The sequence below is a fragment of the Arachis duranensis genome, chromosome 3, assembly GCF_000817695.3.
Source record: "Arachis duranensis cultivar V14167 chromosome 3, aradu.V14167.gnm2.J7QH, whole genome shotgun sequence".
In the NCBI taxonomy this organism is placed as follows: domain Eukaryota; kingdom Viridiplantae; phylum Streptophyta; class Magnoliopsida; order Fabales; family Fabaceae; genus Arachis; species Arachis duranensis.
Window position 1 is genome coordinate 11,518,673 of NC_029774.3, and position 19,294 is coordinate 11,537,966.

Here is a 19,294-nt window from a genome sequence, read left to right on the forward strand (position 1 = left end):
CACGAGGAATGGTTTCTTTCGAGCGACGGAAGGGAACGACCCTGAACAACAAACCTTCTCCAACGCTCCGACTGAAGGGAGCGGCGACGGAAGGGGTTAGGGGTTTGCAGCGATGGAAGTTAATGGCGGCAGAAGGAGCATCGACGGAGGTTTGCGAGGGACAGTGAGCATCGAGGGAGTCACTGCCAAGAATGGTTAGGGGTTTATGGTGGGAGCAGCGGTGGTGGGAGTGCCAACAGAGACATTGTGAGCACCGGCAATATTCTTCGGAGTACTGGGATTCTTTGCAGAGTGCTAGGGTTTTGATCAGAGTGCTGTGACGTTCTTTACAGAGTGTTGTCAATGTTTAAGGTGAGGTATGAGAGTTATTTGCTAGTGAGAAGCACAAAAGGGTTTAGGGTTCGAAGAAAGAGTTTCGAAAGAGTTTCAGGGTGTTTCACGAAAAAAATAATGTAACTCATCATATCTGAACGAAAGCTATTTTTTTGGAACCTTTTGGCCATGCTTTTGAAGCGTGCCAAAAGAGTCGTAGGAAACGACCACCCTTTTAAAACGTCACTATAACGAAACGATATGATCACGCTTTAAAAGTGTGTAAGTTTTTTTCTATAGCCACACTTTTGAAGCGTAGCAAAAGAATCATGGTCAAATCTCTAATCAATTCCCACCCTCAGAAAAGCGTGACTATTGACCCTTTTCACCATGCTTTTGAAGCGTGACGAAAAAAAACGTGGCCAAATCTCGAATCAATCGTCACTCTCATAAAAGTGTGGCCATTGACCACTTTGCCCACGTTTTTAAAGCATGGCAAAAAAAGCATAGCCACAAGTTTTTTTTCTTATAGTGACAGCTATTAAATGTAATAATAACAATAATTTCAAAGAAGTTATAAATAAATAAGATCTAACAAAAGCTTAAGATGAAAAATGAACATTAAAATGTTTTAAAACTGGAAAACAGTTAAAAAAAAAACAACATGAAATAAAGATGAAAGAAAGAAAGAAAACAGGTAAAGAAATAAGAACATGAAATAAAGACAAAAGAAAGAAAAAGAAAAGTAATTAACAGAAAGTAAAAAAATATATCCTAGTATTCTCATGTATTTATACTCTTCTACTTCTACCTTTACTTTTATTTTGTGTGATCTGTGAATTCTTTAAAATATTTATATGTGTGAGATGTGAGCCGGAAACTCTCTATTCATATGATCTTTAGATCTTCTATTTTTAGACGTACTTCTTAGTTCAAATCAATGTTATTTGGCGGTCAAGTAATTACTCACGTCATGGAAAAACGACTTTCTTAAATGTCAAACTCTTCAACCTACGTTCTAATAAGCAGCCATTATTTCTAACTATTTCATTAAATTACTTCGTGCTCAAGTAGTTTGAAAATTATGTGTTTTTTAGGTTTTTTTTATCCCTCCTATATATCTATTCTACTTTCTCAATTCTAGATAAAAGAATTTGACTAAGTGAGTGCTATCAACTCTTTCATGCTTCTGACTCTACTTGTTCCGACTAATCGCTATCTTTTGGTTGATATGCTTCTTTTTTCCTTCTTTTTAAGTTTAGTTGTCCTCCTAAATTTAATTATACTCTTTCACCAAGCAAAAAATAGAATTTTCGAGCTTTCTTGCTTTTTTATTTAGTAAGATATTTCTTTAAACTCTTTAGCTTTTGCATTTACCTATATATTCTCTCAGCTTTGCTCTATAGTTCTTCAACTCTTCACCAGGTAAAAAATATTTCGCACTAACAAGTTAACAATAGTTCTTCGATCTTTTAAATAATTGAAAATATTTCGAAGCCTAAATAAACGTCGAGTGACACAAGTAGTAGGACATTGATGGAGTAAAATAAAATATATGAGAATAAATTTGTGAAAGATGCTATTCGTTCTAGATTTTATCCAAATGTAACAATGTAATGCATAATAATGGAGTGAAAGTGTGAAACAATGAAAAAGAATAGGAGGAAAGAAGACAAATTATTGATAACAAAATAAGTGGTTTGTACAACGACGTACTTCCTTTTTTGTTTGGTGGTCCGCGCACTATTGAGGATGAACAACGATACACGAGTAAAAAAATCTTTTCAATTAATTTTAAAAAAATGTGATTTTATATCATGAATTTAATTTTGATATATTAACATAATAAAATATTTTAGTATAAAATATTTTATATAATCGTTCAATTACATTTATTTTTTTGAATGACCATTTATGTAATTAATATAAAAAATAAATTTTTTTAATATACATTATATAATTAGATGTATACATAAAACTACTTTATATGAACAATGTATTAAAATTAAATTTTTATATTGTTTAAAATTCTTTTTACATAATTTTTTAATTTAATTTTAATATATTACTAAAAAAAATAATTATACAGTCATACACCATACATCTCTCAAGAAAAATCTATATTCTCATTATTCTGCCACTCTCACTCGTTATCACACATCTAATCATCTAATCTAAATCTCTTACACTAATCAAAAATGCATTTTGCCATAGTGACATCGCTACCCCTCTCATACTAATTGATAGCATTCCAAGTGGTTGGAATGTGTATTGAGACACAAGTACATAAAGAACGGTAGAAACGGAGTTAACTTGAGAATTTTAAATAATTTGACAAATTTAATTAAATTATTATTTAATAATTTTTAGTTATTAATTTTACGTAGTTTTGTTGAACTACTGTAAATAATAAATACATTTTATTGCGGATTCGAGTTTTGATCTTAGCGACCCAACAACGACTTGGTCTTCGAACTTAATTCGGCCCAAGAATCAGGAATAATCCTGACTCGAGACTAAAATCTCAAAGTAGTTTCTGAGATTGGGCGAGTTACCCATAATCGTCCTTAACTTTTAAAATTCTCTAACAGTATCCCTCATATTCAGCTCCGGGACCTATAGTAGTCTTGCGACCCTTTCCAGCGTACAGTCAGCAAACGGAATAATGATCTGGCACCTCCCATGCCATGCTGGAGCCAGCAACGGCTAGCTGACGTGGCAAATCTTAATTTTCTACCCAATGTAGTCTTGGTCCCATTAAAACCCTAAAAGCTAAGAATGATTATTATATGTAGTATCTCTTCTTCCTTTCTCCTTCGTCCCATAATTGTGGTCCACCATTATGATTTAATGGAGATTCCATTGATACTCTGAAGCAATGTTTGGAGATGAAGGGCAAGCCAGTGATTATTCAGCAAAGTATAAATGCCCTTTATCTCAATCTACTCATTCCATTGATATAATATATAATGCTAAAAATACAAGAAAAAAATCTTGGACAAATGATAAATATTCATAAGTGAATTTCAACCTTAATTTTCAAACATGCAATCTAGACCACTGTACTAGATTGATAATAGGAACAGAAGAATAATTAATACCTAGTTCTTCCTCCTACCAAGTGGGTGATTAAACTTGTAATTGAATCCAAATTTGCAAGTTCCAATTTTAAGATAGAAAACACAATCTTCAGCATCAGGCCTCATTGGATATTGCTGTTGAACTCTACCACTGCTTCTATCTTTCTTGTTCTCCACTTTTTCATCACCTTCAACTTCAACTTCATCATCACCATTACATCACCATCAACATCAAAATCTCCACTTACCTTATCAACCTCACTCTCTTTCACATTCTCATTCCAGCCATAACCCTCATCATCATCCCAACCATCATTATCATCACTCCCTTGTGCTTCACCTATTTTCGGGGCACAACCACCTTCACCACCCAATTCCTCACCACCATATTTTTCACTACCAGCTACAAAGTCCGAATCTTTCTTCTCATTTTCAGCTACCCTTTCATCCTCATCCTTCAAATCCAACTTCTTTGTGAAACTCTGCACCAAGTTCATCACGAGTTTCTTCCTGCAACCCCAAATTTTTACTAAGATCTGGCTCTGACAGGTTGATTTTATTATGTGGAAAGCACCTTTGCACATGTCAATGGAATCTCCGTTAAATCACAATGGTGGACCACAATTATGGGACGAAGGAGAAGGGAAGAAGAGATACTACATATAATAATCATTCTTAGCTTTTAGGGTTTTAATGGGACCAGGACCACATTGGGTAGAAAATTAAGATTTGCCACGTCAGCTAGCCGTTGCTGGCTCCAGCATGGCATGGGAGGTGCCAGATCATTACTCCATTTGCTGACTGTGCGCCGAAAAGGGTCGCAGGACAACTATGGCTCCCGGAGCTGAATGTGAGGGATACTGTTAGGAAATTTTGAAAGTCAAGGACGATTATGGATAACTCGCCCAATCTTAGGGACCACTTTGGAGTTTTAGTCCCTGACTCGACTCAAATGTCCTTCCGGCATTAAATTTCAAATACGAATCATATCTATTTCGATGTGAAAAAATTTGGTTAAAAAAAGCTCTTATACAGAGAAGTCTTCAACTCTTTTAAAATTAGGGTTGCACATAAATCGGATAATATCCGCATATTCGCGGTAATTATCCGCATTCGATCCGAATTTTGCGGATATTATCCGATTCGCAGAGCCGTCAGATTTGATCAGATTGCGGATTCGGCAGTGATATCCGCAGATCCGATCCGCAAATCCGCATATCCGCACATCACATATAAATAGCATAGTTTAAGATAGTAAACCTTAATGTGATATGAATTTTAGTGTGTTATTTTATGAATTTTATGATATTTTATTTTTAATTTTTTATGTTGTACTTCAACTTAGAATAATTAAACTTAAATCTTGTGTTATTATTTTGTTTTTGTTATTCAAGAGAACTATTATTGATAATATTTTAGGCGTAAATAGGCTTAAACAGATAAAAAATGAATTTTTTGGATTTTTTTTGTAAAAACAGCCAAACAGAATCTTAAAATATATATTTTTTAATTATGCGGATATACCCAATATCATATCCGATCCAATCCGATGAATGCAGTACAGATCGGATAAAATTTTAGGCTATATCCGATCCGATCCGATCCGATTCGTGTGCAGCGCTATCCAAAATAAGAGACAAAATAAATCCTAAAATTTTGACCTCTTAAACTAATTCTGATTTGGAGGTTAAAGTGTTTTGCATTTTTTTATTTTTATCCACCACAAAAGTCCAAAAGTTGTGAAGTTTGTCAAGCCTCGTTAAGTCACAGATCCTATCAATTTAGGTTATTCCTAAACACACTAATTTTTAAAAAGAATTATCAAAAATATAAATTTTGTTCAAAAAAAATTATGTTAGTTAAAACGGTTTAATTAAAAAGAATGTGATTCTTAAACAAAAATATAGTTAAATAGAAAGAAAAATCATTTCTATTTTAATATCTTATTTCTTTTGTTTCTACCATTTGAAATTCTAATCATTCTAGTCCTAATTTCACTATCTAACAAAACATTTTGTATTTACTCTGGCTCCAACCAAAAGCATACACAGTCCAAACGGCACCTAGAACGAGAGAATATCACTGGCTCCAACCTTGACATTACGCAATGGAATTTAAATTGGAGAAATAGTTGTTGATCTCGTGCTTAATTAAGAACTAAGAACATACACAAACCCCTCGTAGCTGTTAAAATATTTGAGGAATGATAGAACTCATTATTTTTAGTGAAAAAAAAGGACTTAAATATAAAATAAATTTGTCGGTGTCTCTTTAGTTCCCACTAATAGGAAGAAACTCAGCGTTACCAAATTTATCTTAGACTATTTTAATTACTTCAATAATTCAGTATTACGGATATAGATTACCAAAAGAGATAATTTTTTAACCAATAGAAAGAAAATTAGAATCAGAGAGAGATTTTCTGCTACCAACCGTCTCTGTCTTTCTTATGTGGGGTGTGCCCACAGAGTCAGTACCAAAATTGTGCTTCAAGCTTCCACTTTCAACATTATCTTCTTCTTCTTCTTCTTCAGTCTTCAATTCTCTTCTCTTTTTTCTCTTGTCCACAATGATTCCTGTAGAACCTTCCAAACAGAATATTACAGCTGCTACTTCTTCAAGGAATCACAGTCATGCATCACCATCAACACCAATAATGCCTTCATTTTGTTCTTCATTATCTTGACCCACTCATTCACTCACTCACTCACTCACTCTCCTTTGTTTTCCATCTTTCATATCACAAACCACTCAAACGTCAATCATATTTCTCATTAGCTCCTTCTTCATCTTGGACAAGAAGAATAATTCAATTTCACTGAAAATCAGGTAATCAGATCAAAACCTTAACCACATCCTTTTTATCTGAAGGAAAATTTAATCCCTTGCAGCTCAAGTTCATTAATTTATATCTTCTTTTTCAATCTTTGGATTCCTTTTACTCTGTTTTCTAAAATGCTATGTTTATATCAAACATCAATCCTCAAATCAGCTATCATATATTTGTGTTTAAATATATATTGTTTAACTCATTTTTAATGTATACTTTGTATTTCAACTTATATTTTATACTAATGACCGATTTTGTTATGTACAAGTAGTCTTAATTTGTGAACAAGAAGAAAAGAAATGAGTTGTTACACTTTTAATGTTAGCTGTCTCCGAAAAAGTGAAAAATAAAATATCATTGTAACGTCCATGGTTGTTAGTAATGGTATCTAATGATTTTCTAAAGAAGTAGCGGGATGCTTAATCATGATTAATCTATATGCTTTGCTTTGAGAACAAATTAGATTAGAAACAAAACTTTTCAGCAAAAGATACGAATGAGTGACTCCAAAGCAAGCAAGCAAGCATAGTCTGTTTCAATAATGCCTTTGATTACAATCATAGAAAAGACAGTGCAATAACTCATTAATACTTCTTACTACTACACATAGAAACAAAATTGACGTCTCAACGTCACCTTTCTTTTCAGTTTCACACATCACACCCATGTTTGCATTATTTATTGATTACTATTATGCATGCCATGTGTTTGTTAATATTTTAATGTGAGTGAATGTTTGTTTCTGTTTCCAGGATGATGAGGTGACCCCTTTTTTTTACCCTTCAATAATGGTTTCTTAATTAATTGCTGTTCATCAAATTAAAGTTCAAAGATCATTTAATTCCCCCACCCACCTGCCAGCCGCTTCAATTATTCTTCTTTCACTGTTCTGAACTGACAATTTTGTCCCTCAACTTTTGTCCTAATGGCCAACACTCCCATTCTCTTTCACTTCTTCAAACTGTTGTTGCTCACTTCCTACTTCATTTTCCCGCCATGTGGATCTCAATCCTTGGAAGCCAAAGCTCTCCTTGAGTTCAAGAACCATTTGAATGACCCCTTGAATTGTTTGGGTTCATGGAATGAATCAGTGTCTCCATGTGAGTTTGTTGGAGTGAACTGTGATGCATTCTCAGGGAAGGTGACAGAAATCTCAGTAGAGAATAAGTCCCTCTCTGGTGTCCTTTTCCCATCAATCTCAGTTCTTCAGAGCCTGCAAGTGTTGTCACTGCCATCAAACATGATCTCTGGAAAACTTCCAGTGGAAATAAATAGATGCACCAACCTAAGAGTGCTGAATTTGACAGGAAATCATATGGTTGGAACCATCCCAGACTTGTCTATGCTGAGGAACCTTCAGGTTCTTGATCTTTCAGCAAATTACTTCACTGGGAGAATCCCAAGCTGGGTTGGGAACCTAACTGCCCTTGTGTCACTGGGCCTTGGGGTGAATGAGTTCACTGAGGGTGAGATTCCAGACACACTTGGAAATCTCAAGAACTTGACTTGGTTCTATCTTGGTGGTTCACATTTGATAGGAGAGATTCCTGAATCATTGTATGAACTGAGGGCATTGCAGACACTTGACATTTCAAGGAACAGGATCTCTGGGAAAATTTCCAGATCAATTTCCAAGTTAGAGAATCTGTACAAGCTTGAGCTTTTCTCGAATAACTTGACAGGAACAATCCCAGCTGAGTTTGCAAACCTGACCAATCTGCATGAGGTTGACATGTCTTCAAACCACTTGTTTGGTAAGTTACCAGATGAAATTGGTCATATGAAAAACTTGACTGTCTTTCAAGTGTATGGTAACAACTTGTCTGGAGAGCTTCCTGCTGGATTTGGGGAGATGCAGAGTCTTGTTGGGTTCTCAGTTTATAGAAACAGCTTCACCGGGACAATTCCGGAGAATTTTGGCCGTTTTTCACAGCTTGAGAGTATTGACATCTCTGAGAATCAATTCTCAGGTGATTTCCCAAAGTTCTTGTGTGAAGGAAGGAAGTTGGTATTTTTGCTTGCATTGCAAAACAATTTCTCTGGGAATTTTCCCGGGTCTTACGCCTCGTGCAAGTCTCTGTTGAGATTAAGGATTAGTGGTAACCAATTATCTGGGAAAATTCCAGATGGTGTTTGGGCACTTCCAGATGTAAAAATAATTGATTTGGCTTACAATGATTTCAGTGGTGAGATATCTTCAGAGATTGGGTTTTCTACCAACTTGAGTGAGTTAGTTTTGACACAGAACAAGTTTTCTGGTAAGCTGCCATCAGAACTTGGCAATCTGGTGAACCTTGAGAAGCTTTACTTGAACAATAATACTTTCTCTGGAGAAATACCACCTGAAATGGGATCACTGAAGCAACTCTCTACTTTGCATCTGGAACAGAATTCCTTAACTGGACCAATACCTGAAGAATTGGGTGATTGTCCAAGGCTAGTAGACTTGAATCTTGCATGGAATTCTCTCTCTGGAAACATACCCCAGTCAATTTCACTTATGAGCTCATTGAACTCTCTTAATCTATCTGGAAACAGACTTTCCGGTTCTATTCCGGATAATTTAGAGACACTGAAACTGAGCTCTGTGGATTTTTCTCAAAACCTGTTTTCTGGGAGGATCCCATCTGGTCTTCTGATTATTGGAGGAAAGCAAGCTTTTCTTGGGAACAAGGGACTTTGTGTTGAGGAAAATTTTAGACCTCCCATGAATCCTGATTTGAGAATCTGTGCTGAAAGTCATGGTCAGAAAAGGCTTTTTGCTGATAAATTTGTCTTGTTCTTTCTCATTGCTTCTATTTTTGTCATTGCTTTAGCTGTGTTGCTGCTTTTGAATCGTGGAAACCTCAAGCATATTATTGCGGATAAGAACTTGAATGGTCAAGATGAATCAAGTCAAAAATGGAAACTTGCATCTTTCCACCAAGTAGATATCGATGCGGATGAAATATGCAAATTGAATGATGATAATTTAATTGGAAGTGGCAGTACAGGGAGGGTTTATCGAGTGGAGTTGCGAAAGAGTCACGCCACAGTTGCTGTAAAGAAACTAGGCAAAGGTGATAATGTGAAGATTTTAGCTGCAGAGATGGAGATTCTGGGGAAAATTAGACATAGGAATATACTTAAGCTCTATGCTTGTTTAGTAAAAGGAGGGTCCAATTTTTTGGTGTTTGAGTACATGCCAAATGGTAATCTTTTTCGTGCTCTACACAGAGATATTAAAGATGGGAAGCGGGAGTTGGATTGGAACCAGAGGTATAAGATTGCTCTGGGAGCCGCAAAGGGAATTTCCTATTTACACCATGATTGTTCTCCACCTATTATTCATAGGGATATAAAATCAAGCAACATCTTGCTTGATCAGGATTATGAGCCCAAAATAGCTGATTTTGGTTTTGCAAGGTTGGCAGAAAAATCCAGTGACCAATTGGGTTATAGCTGTGTTGCTGGTACACATGGTTATATAGCACCAGGTAATTTTGAAATTATTTTGTGCAGGAAATTTTATTTCACTGTTTAATATTTAGGAAGCATACACAACTTGAGTTTGGTTTTAACGATAGAACACAAATACAAAGATAAAGGACTGAAGATTTGTGTCCCTTCTATCCCAGGTTTAGAGAGAAGTATAGAAAATAAACTAAATTTGTATTCTAAAACTTTCTGTCTCTCTTTTATATTTGTGTCTTATCTCTGAAACTAAATGCAATCTCAGTTATTATTTTTGAGACATGAAATATGCATGCCATTGTTAAATAAGTTATATCATATTATAGTTAATCTATGTAATACACTCTTGTGTGCAGAACTTGCTTATACACTTGACATAGATGAAAAGAGTGATGTTTACAGCTTCGGAGTGGTGCTATTAGAATTGGTTTCAGGCAGAGAACCAATTGAAGAGGATTATGGAGAGGCAAAGGACATTGTATACTGGGTTTTGACTCATCTGAATGACAGAGAAAGTGTTGTTAACATCCTTGATAACAGGTTGGTATCCAAGTCTGAAAACGATATGATAAAAGTGTTGAAGATTGCTATAAAGTGTACAACTAAGCTTCCATCTCTGCGCCCAACAATGAGAGAGGTTGTCAACATGCTCACTGATGCTGAGCCATGCACATTGAAATCTCCTCTCAAAGATGAACAAGAGGCTCCTTTAACAAGTGATTTTCTTTAGCTAAATGTAAATCCTTGAAAGCTATCCCTTAATCATAATGTATCATGCAATTATTATGCACTTTCGGTAACATTGTCCAGATGTATGTAGGGACTGAAATATGTCTCTCTGCCTTAAAATGGCAACTATGTCTTTTTCCTACGGTATAAGATCATCTTGTTTTACTTTTCTTATTGATTCAATTTCTAACATTTTTGCTTAAGTTTAAAGGATATTCCCCCAGATTTTAGTAGTGTTACAAGTTTTTCAGTGGGGTTAGATATGAATTTAACTTGATAATTTTATCATCTCTCATACAACAACAACAATAATACTTTTAAATCCGAGTCTTCTGAGAGTGTCCAAAACGAGTCACACTCATAAGTCACCTTGGGTTAATTGTAAAATTGGACGAGTCAAATCAATAAAATTACAACTTGTTTAAAAGCAGGTCAATTTGACTCTACTCGAATAACTCGTGAGTTAAACAGACTCGGTTGAACATATACATATACAGGTTGACTCGTCTGTACTTTTTATATATGTGATATATAAAGCTAGATTAATTTGTTATACACTATCTTTGTTATAGATTTGTTAATAATTTTTGTAAAGTTTAGATAATTTACTATGAAAATATATTAATGTATGATAGTTTTTTTATTTGTATGGATATTAAGTAAAAAAGAATTTACTAAAACTATGTAGCAATTTTTTTAGAAAAAAAAAAGAAACAAATCAACCTATTTAACTCATTAGCTTGGACGAATCGAGTCATACCGACATTTTCTTGACTCGTTTAAAGTACAAGATCAATTTTTTCTCCTCGGATGCATAGGGTAGGACTCGAACCCGAAACCTTTGAGGTGAGGAGGGGGCGAAATGCCATGTGAACTATGGCTCATTGGCGTCAATCCATGTTTTTTAATTTTGGCTCGCGACTGATGATGAGTCTGCTAAAACCCAACCCACCCGCTTATTTGTAAGCTCTAGTTCTGATTCAAGGCTATCCAACTTATTTATATTTTTTGTGCTGAAAATTCCTGAAAAGAAAATTCTGACTTTCAAACTCGAACAAATTGGTCTTTTATTTTTATTTTTTTCCTTCCACTTTTGTTCAAAATCTGTACATAGTATTGGTTTCTCTAGAAAATTTTAACGTGAAAACTTATAAGAGAAATGTTCTAAACATGTACCATGTCAAAGTTTTTATGGTCTTATACCAGTCAATGATTAATGTCCATAAAAGGAATGGTCATGGGTTATAAGATTGAGTGATGAGAAGTTATATCTACAGGAACAGAATTTTGTTGGAATCAAATTTAGATTCGCTATTCAACCTTATTATTCACGGCATTTATTATTCATATCACATGATTTTACTGTTACTGTAGTCGTATGTCAAAATCTTCCAACAATTATTAAGAAACTAAAGCGGGTACCAATTCATTAAGAAGTGATTCTTATATTTTATTATTATCAATATGATTTTTTCCTTCATGGTTGGTTCAGCAACCATCAATGTATAATACATAAAAATAAATACATAGGCATCTACGGCCCTGACTAATTCAAAACACAAAAAAACAAAATTGGACCGCGTATAATTGTTGTCTCATGGTGTGACAACGAAACAGGTCTAAAAAAATGTATTAACAAGAAAAAATGAGTGAAGGAAAGAGAGATGGAATCTACAAGAAGAAAGGGACTGGTTCTTCATTCATCAGAAGTGTTGGTTGTCGATCTTGACATGGATGGTTTCGCCAAACACACAGCCAATGCTTTTTCCAAGTAATTTGCAACTTCGGTCATTGTTGGACGATCTCTGCCCTCCAGCCTCACACAATCTGCTGCCAAATAACCAACGTACGCCACCGCCTCTATCTCGTAGGGCGTTGGCGGCGGCACTCTTGGGTCCAGCACCCTGTGAAGCTCATCTTGATTAATATATGGCACCATGAAATCCACCACGTTTCTTGGGACTCCATTCTCATTTTTATGTATGGCCTTGTGGCCAGACAGAATTTCCAGCAGCACTACTCCGAAACTGTAGACATCGCTCTTTGTAGTTAGCATTTGAAGCCTGTAGTATTCAGGGTCCATGTAACCAACCGTTCCGGCCGCGAGGAGCGAAAGATGCGACTCTTCGTCTTCCGGACCCATGAGTGAGAGTCCAAAATCAGAAACTTTGGCAGTCCACTTTGAGTCTAACAGTATGTTTGATGATTTTATGTCGCGGTGAATGATTGGTGGGGTTGCGTATTGGTGAAGGTACTCTATGCCTCTTGCTGCATCAAGTGCTACTTTGATGCGCACGGCCCAAGACATTAATGCTGAAGTATGAAGCTTGTGGAGATGCTCGTTTAAGCTTCCATTGTTCATGTACTCGTAAACCAATATGCGCTCGTTGGCGTCCTCATAGAACCCCAATAGCCTCACCAGATTCTTGTGGTGGAGCCTAGAGAGGCTCTCTAGCTCGTTCACAAATGCACTGTCCTTGTCTTCCTGCCTTCTGGTGGCATTGGAGGGCGAATGGGGAGAGTTTTCGGCTCTTTTTATGGCGACTTCCTTGCCTTCTTGCAGTGTGGCATGGTATACAGACCCAAAGCTACCTGTCCCTATTTTCTTGTCCTCTGAGAAATTGTTGGTCGCTTCAAGAAGCACTTGAAGGCTGTATTCCTCCAAATGGCTCCCGTTTCCCAAGCTGATCACGTGGCTTAAACGCTTCTCTAGAACTCCACGGCCGCCTCCACCTTCCGGGTGGCTTGGCGAGGCGCTCCCAGTCCCTGATTCATCCAATCGCCCAGAGTCGTGGACGCGGCCTCCTTTACCCTTGCAGTGCCAGTAAATGAAGAAACAAAACACTAGCAGCAGGGAACTGCAACCAACACATCCAACCACCAAGAATGCAACCATCTTCTTGCTCCATCCACTACTTTTTGTAGTCCCGGTCGGACTACTTGTGGGTGGTGGCGATGGCGAGGGCGAACCAGTCTTATTTCTTGGGGAACAAGATGTACAAATTGACATTCCTGAAGAGCATAGTGTGGCAGAGCCTAGTAAGATTCCGCATGGGCAGTTACTCCTACAAGGTCCAGGGAGGACATTTTCAAACACCTCAGCATTTGTATCAAAAAACTTAGCACCCCAACATACCAAGCTAAAATTAGAATACACAATTCCACAGAAAACACTTCGTTTTGCCACAATTGCCACAAAGAAAGTCCCTTCAAATCTCTTTGGAATCCTGAAATTATTCTGTCCCCAACAAGCAACAGTTCTATTATCTCTAAGTGCACAACTTCGGTTCTCTCCCAAGGCCAAATCAACAAACTTACCCTGCGGTTTCTGATCCACGTCACCCCAGCAATCCAAGCTTCCATCAATGGAGATGGCACAAGCATGCCTAAACCCGGCTGCAATGGCAGAGTGCGCGCCACCAGGCTCCTTACCAACAACTCCGGTATCACCACCACTGCAAGTAACCTTGCCTGATGACTCCGATAAGCCGCAGACAAAATTCTCTCCCACAGCAATACTTGACAAGTTGGTGACCTTGCTTGAATCGAAGCGAGGCCATTGCCAGCACTTAAGGCTATTATTGTTCTGAGTTACAAGGCCACAAACATGGGAGTTTCCGGCATCCATGTTTTGAATTACAGGTCCATGGTAGACACGCTTGAAAGGAACATTGGTAGCATTGGCAGAGAATCTCCAACAACCCATGATGGAGTTAGAAGAAGATGGTGTCCTCAATGCACATAGGAATCCACTGCCACCAGCAATTTCAGCATATGAGAGGTTACGATTCAGTTGAAGAGAGATTCCAGGTGGAAAGCTTGTACAGTTAAGGTTAGATTGTCCTTGTACTTGTCGGTTGGGATTCTGTAAGGCACAAATAAATGTTCGGTTGGAAGTCTCGGAGATGGAAACAGTTGAAAGTGTATTTATGATAGTAAGAGAAGAGAGGAAGCAGAAGAGAATGAAGAGGAGGAGGCAGAAGGAGGAGTTAGCCATAAGAAGAAGAATTCGAAAATTTCATGGTGGGATATGATTTGATGAGAGTAATAGAGGTGAGGTGAGGATTTTATGACAAGACTGAAAAAGCAAAAGCATTACATTAACAAACGCGTTTTGCGAATTCTGAAAGAGAGAGTATTGTTCTTTTCTCTTCTCTTTTGTTAGGACTCAGTACCAATGACTTAGTCCACATATATGTTAGTTCCACAGTGTTTCTCCAATTATTAATTATTATAATTGTTTTCAAGTAAATATTATATAACTCCGTCATTTCACTCGCGGAAAAAGAATCCCATTTTAAAATTAGACCCTACCTCTTGTGATTCATATCAAAAGAGAAATAATCAAATAGAAGCTTTACCTACTCATCACTCATATATAAACTTTCTATATATTCCTATGCAATATTAGAATATATTTAGGATATTATATATTTAATATCTATGTTTATCTAATTTGATATTAGATTGATTTTATCATTATGATTAAATTACATCATTGGCCTATAAATAGATATTTTTTTATTGTACATTCACACAAGAACGACGAACATTTGATATTTATTTTTGAGTTATTCTCCAAACAATATATCAATTTTATGGGCAGATATCACTTTTATTAATATTTCCTTTTCTGGGTTGACGTAAGGTTTAGATTGGTGGTGGAAGAAGGGAAAAACCAAACAAGTCAACCCTCGTTTGCAGTAAGTTGTCTCCTTTATTGATATATCTTTTAGAAGGAGATTATATTACATGTTAATGATTATTATTATATATAAGTACGTCCACTTCTTAAAAGTTGTTTTGAATAGGATTATATTTATTATTAATCCACAGCGGCACAGCCTAACCAGCCATTGCTGAGCCTTGCAAGAAGCTAGAAGAAAGTTCAGGTGGCGTTAGGTCTCCATATAAAAATATAAAAATAAAGATTATTATGTTTGAAAAGTAGCAATTTGTTATTGCCCAAAGAAGGCTGCTCTCTTGACTCCTGAGGCTTCATTAATTTGGGGGTCTCAACTCTCAAATGTACGAATAACTAACATGGTTGAACTTTCCGCCACGGTTGCCATGCCAGTCAACAAAGCACCATTCCTAGTTTCTTACAAACTCGTGGGTTGTAATTAAGCAAGGAGTAACTATATACAAAAGATTTGTTAGCAAGATATACAATCATTTAAGGCACATATGCTGATTAAACTAATTTCAATGTGAAACGGTGAAACCCAGAGCTGAGACGCAATTTTGTCCCCCTCCATTAAGTCAAAGATTTGCCAATAATGCAATCCATATGCATCTCTTCTCCATTTTGAAAATCTTGTTATTAATTCGTTAAGCAGGTGAAAAGTACCTACAATTCTAAATTTTAGAAAATTTTCAACCAAAACTCTAACCACTTCCCATTCCCAGCAAAACTAGTTGGATTAATGGCAGAGCAAGGTAATAGCTAATTGCATAGTTTGTTTACATGTTCTAAGGTTTCAGTTAAAAAGTACTGTCGTAAAAAAGAGAGAAAAAATTAACAGCAGGGAAATTTACGCAAATTACATTTTCTTAGATTTTATTTGTTGAATGTACTAACCGATAGATGGTGGCCAGGATTAACCAACAAAGAATTATCTTTAGATAACAAAAGCAGATATATTCTAATAATCTCCTTCTCGTCACTCTCGAGATTAAAAAAGAATTAATTGAAAGTTGAATGCTCTTTTTTTAACTATTATTATTGCCCTGATAATAAATTGAAATGTATCCACTATCCAACATTCCAACTCTACTTTCTAGTTTCTACACCCATAGTGTCAGAGGAATATAAGACCAAACAAATATGTAGTTGATCACCGAGTAAAAATTACGTCAAACAAAATAGCAATCAGTCGCGTGGAAACAATATCGAATAAGGAGCTATTCCTGAACAATTTATACTAAATTATTTATACTCGTTTTAGTTGATTTTTAGAAAAAGGTCATGGTGTTGAACATCTTGGTGTTGAACATCTTTCAATGAATAGAGCAAATTGTCTTTTTTAAATAAAAAACAATTGTGTATAATGAATATTCTCTTCACAAATTTAGTTATAATATTACTCTTCCCCCAATTCCAGTTTGCACAAAAAATATTCCTTTTTATTTCTTTTTAGGAGCTTTCTAGGATGGTGAAAGTATATTTGGGTGCTTAAAGGACCAAGGTAAATAATAGAATTGGAGATAATGTTGGGGTTCTCTAAAAAATACAGGTTTTTGAGCTTTTTATAATTTTATCTTATGAACCCAAACTTTTGGTGACGTGCACAACATTACAGCTTTACACGCACATTTTTGTGTGCTCAAATCAATGATGATTTTTATTTGTATATGTTATTGAGTCTCAACAATTTTTATCACTTTTTTAAAGAAAGTCTTATTATAGTCTAATATTTTTTCAATAATTCAATTAAAAAATATGAGTATGCAAATTAATTACAGAGATATTTTATTCTTTTTAAAAGTTAAATTACAATCTTTAATATAACTAAATTTAAAATAAATTCTAATAAAATTATTTTAGTCTTTTAACGGTTAATTTTTTTCATTTCTAATATAATCAAACAATTTTAATTAATTCTATAAGAATAATTTAATTTTGTTCATATTAAAAGATATTTTAGTACTCTAAATATAAACTACAAAAGTATTTTAGTTTTTTTTAATTATATTTAAATTTTCAAATTCTAATACAATCAAATAGTATAGATTAATAATCTTACGATGATATTTTAATATTTTTTTCAAATTAACCTTCAAAGATTGTTTTATTCTCTTAAACATTAATCATATGAGTATTTTAGTTTTTTTTAAAATTTAAATTTATAATTCTTAGTATATATTAAACAAATTTCATTATAAAAGCGTATTTTAGCCATTTAATAAGATTAATCCTAAAAAAGTTAATTTAATCTTTTAAAAGTTTAGTATAAGATTATTTGAGTCTTTTTTATATATATAAAATTTATAGTTTCTAATACAATTATACAATATAAATGAATAATTTCGTTAATTTAGTCTTTTTAAAATTAATGTTAAAAAGTTTTTTAAACAACATTTGTGTAATTTTCAACCCCAAATAAACCCAATTATCTAGAATAACAAATATAATAATACTAATATCTTTTTACTTATTAGTTTTAAAAAAATATATGAATAATATAAGTTGATATTTTTTTGGTAGGAAAACAATAATAAAAATTATTAATCAAGTTAATTGCATAATAAAAAAATACGGATAATTTTTTAACTAATAAAAAATAAAGTTACTATCTTTTCATGCTACAGTTTTTAAAAAAATAATAATAAATAAACTTTTAGTAAATTACACATCAAATATTATTATTTACATACTAAAAAAATATATATCATCAATTATTTTAAAATAAATTAATTTATATTCATATTAAATAATATTTATTTACGATTATAATTTAAATTCTTGTGCAAAGCACGGAAAATAAAACTAGTTTTATATTAAGAATATATATTTGGCTAATATATTTTTTATTAATTTTAAAAGGAGTAAAATTAAATTATGATCGATATATAGGTAACCTATTTAATAAATTAATTTTACTAAATATATGTTAATCTCAAAAAACCCACATTTTTCTTTCACTAAATTTATTACGCCTTAAAATTATTAGTATAATTGGGCCATTTTTTAATTTATTCATTATAATTTTACTAACTTAGAAGTCATTCATGCATATAAAAACATAGTGTAAGAAATCATCACAACCACAAAAATAGCATATTCTCTTTAGACCTTAAAGAGCCACTTTATACTTTCCCCATGATAGACAAATCCTTCTTTTTTTATTCAAGAACATCGAACAAATGATTTCTTTTTATTTCTTTTGGTCGAACAAATACATTCAATCATCAATTAATCTATAGAAAATGATAAAGGACACAACATACCAACCAAACAACAACCGGAAACAAACATAATCTACCAAATCCTCCATTTACATGCTCCTCATTGGCTCATTGCATTCAAAATTTAAAAAAAAAAAATCTTCAACCACTATCTTAGAAAGTAAACTTCCAAAGCATACCGTGCAATTTATGATCACAAGTCTTCATGTATGGTTGTAGCCAATCACAATGCTTTCTACAAAGGATGCAAAGCCATGAGACAATTTTAACCAATCAGTCTTTACGGGCAGCCTACTTTGCATGAAGTCTTTTATTAAGTCATTATATAAATAAATCATAAAATCCGTTACCAAGAGCAGGACGTCAGGATAGATCAAAATGTCAAAAGATGCTAATCTAAGCGGCCACAGATCCTGATGCAGCCTTCCTTTGTTCCAGAAGACTCGTAAGTGCACTGTCAATTTGAGCAAATACTTCCTCCTTGGAGACATTTCCGTTAATCTAAAAGCAACAAAATCATATGAGCATATTAGCTAGTGTTCATCCGAGTAATGATTGAGAGTCCTAATTTATCTTACTAATACTAAAATAAGTAAAATTCAAATATATATGTTATTTTTTGAAAACATAAAAAAGATAAAAATTAAACTTTCTTCATTTAGAAATTAAGAGGATAATTAAGATGACTAGGACTCTTAATCAGTTTTCATCTATATATTCCAATATCACTATATCAGAATGCACAAGAATATTCGAATGCATCATTATGTTAATGTTACTAATTATTTCACATATGCAGAAGTCAATATAGTTTTGTCTTCAGTCTCCTGAGAAGATATGCTATTCGGAGTTGCCTTTTTTTAGGAGAGATAGTAGCTCTGGCAGGAACTTCCGATTATAAGTTGTTTTGAACAGGATAAGTTAGTCCATAAGAAGATGACTGCCATTGAAGTATGGATACTCAATCTTATACTGTAGAGAG

General features: G+C 34.3%; 3 protein-coding genes across 3 annotated transcripts in view; 1 reads left to right on the top strand and 2 right to left on the bottom strand.

Moving 5' to 3' along the window:
* Positions 1–5,810: 5,810 nt before the first annotated feature.
* On the top strand, positions 5,811–10,580 carry LOC107477580 (receptor protein-tyrosine kinase CEPR2). Its single transcript, XM_016097630.3, has 3 exons — positions 5,811–6,221; positions 6,975–9,698; positions 10,032–10,580. The coding sequence occupies exons 2-3, from the start codon at positions 7,148–7,150 to the stop codon at positions 10,403–10,405; spliced, it is 2,925 nt and encodes a 974-aa protein (XP_015953116.1). The 5' UTR covers positions 5,811–6,221; positions 6,975–7,147; the 3' UTR covers positions 10,406–10,580.
* A 1,264-nt stretch (positions 10,581–11,844) lies between these two features.
* On the bottom strand, positions 11,845–14,522 carry LOC107477581 (serine/threonine-protein kinase-like protein CCR4). The gene has a single exon (XM_016097631.3). It carries the CDS (start codon positions 14,399–14,401, stop codon positions 12,101–12,103), a length of 2,301 nt encoding a protein of 766 aa, XP_015953117.1. The 5' UTR covers positions 14,402–14,522; the 3' UTR covers positions 11,845–12,100.
* Positions 14,523–18,262: 3,740 nt separating this feature from the next.
* Positions 18,263–19,294, bottom strand: part of LOC107477582 (adenylate kinase, chloroplastic) — a gene marked incomplete in the record, with an annotated part of 2,826 nt that continues 1,794 nt past the window's right edge. The window contains 2 exon segments of the mRNA XM_021137660.2: positions 18,263–18,547; positions 18,663–18,813. Of these exon segments, the coding sequence (XP_020993319.1) occupies positions 18,709–18,813 (105 nt within the window).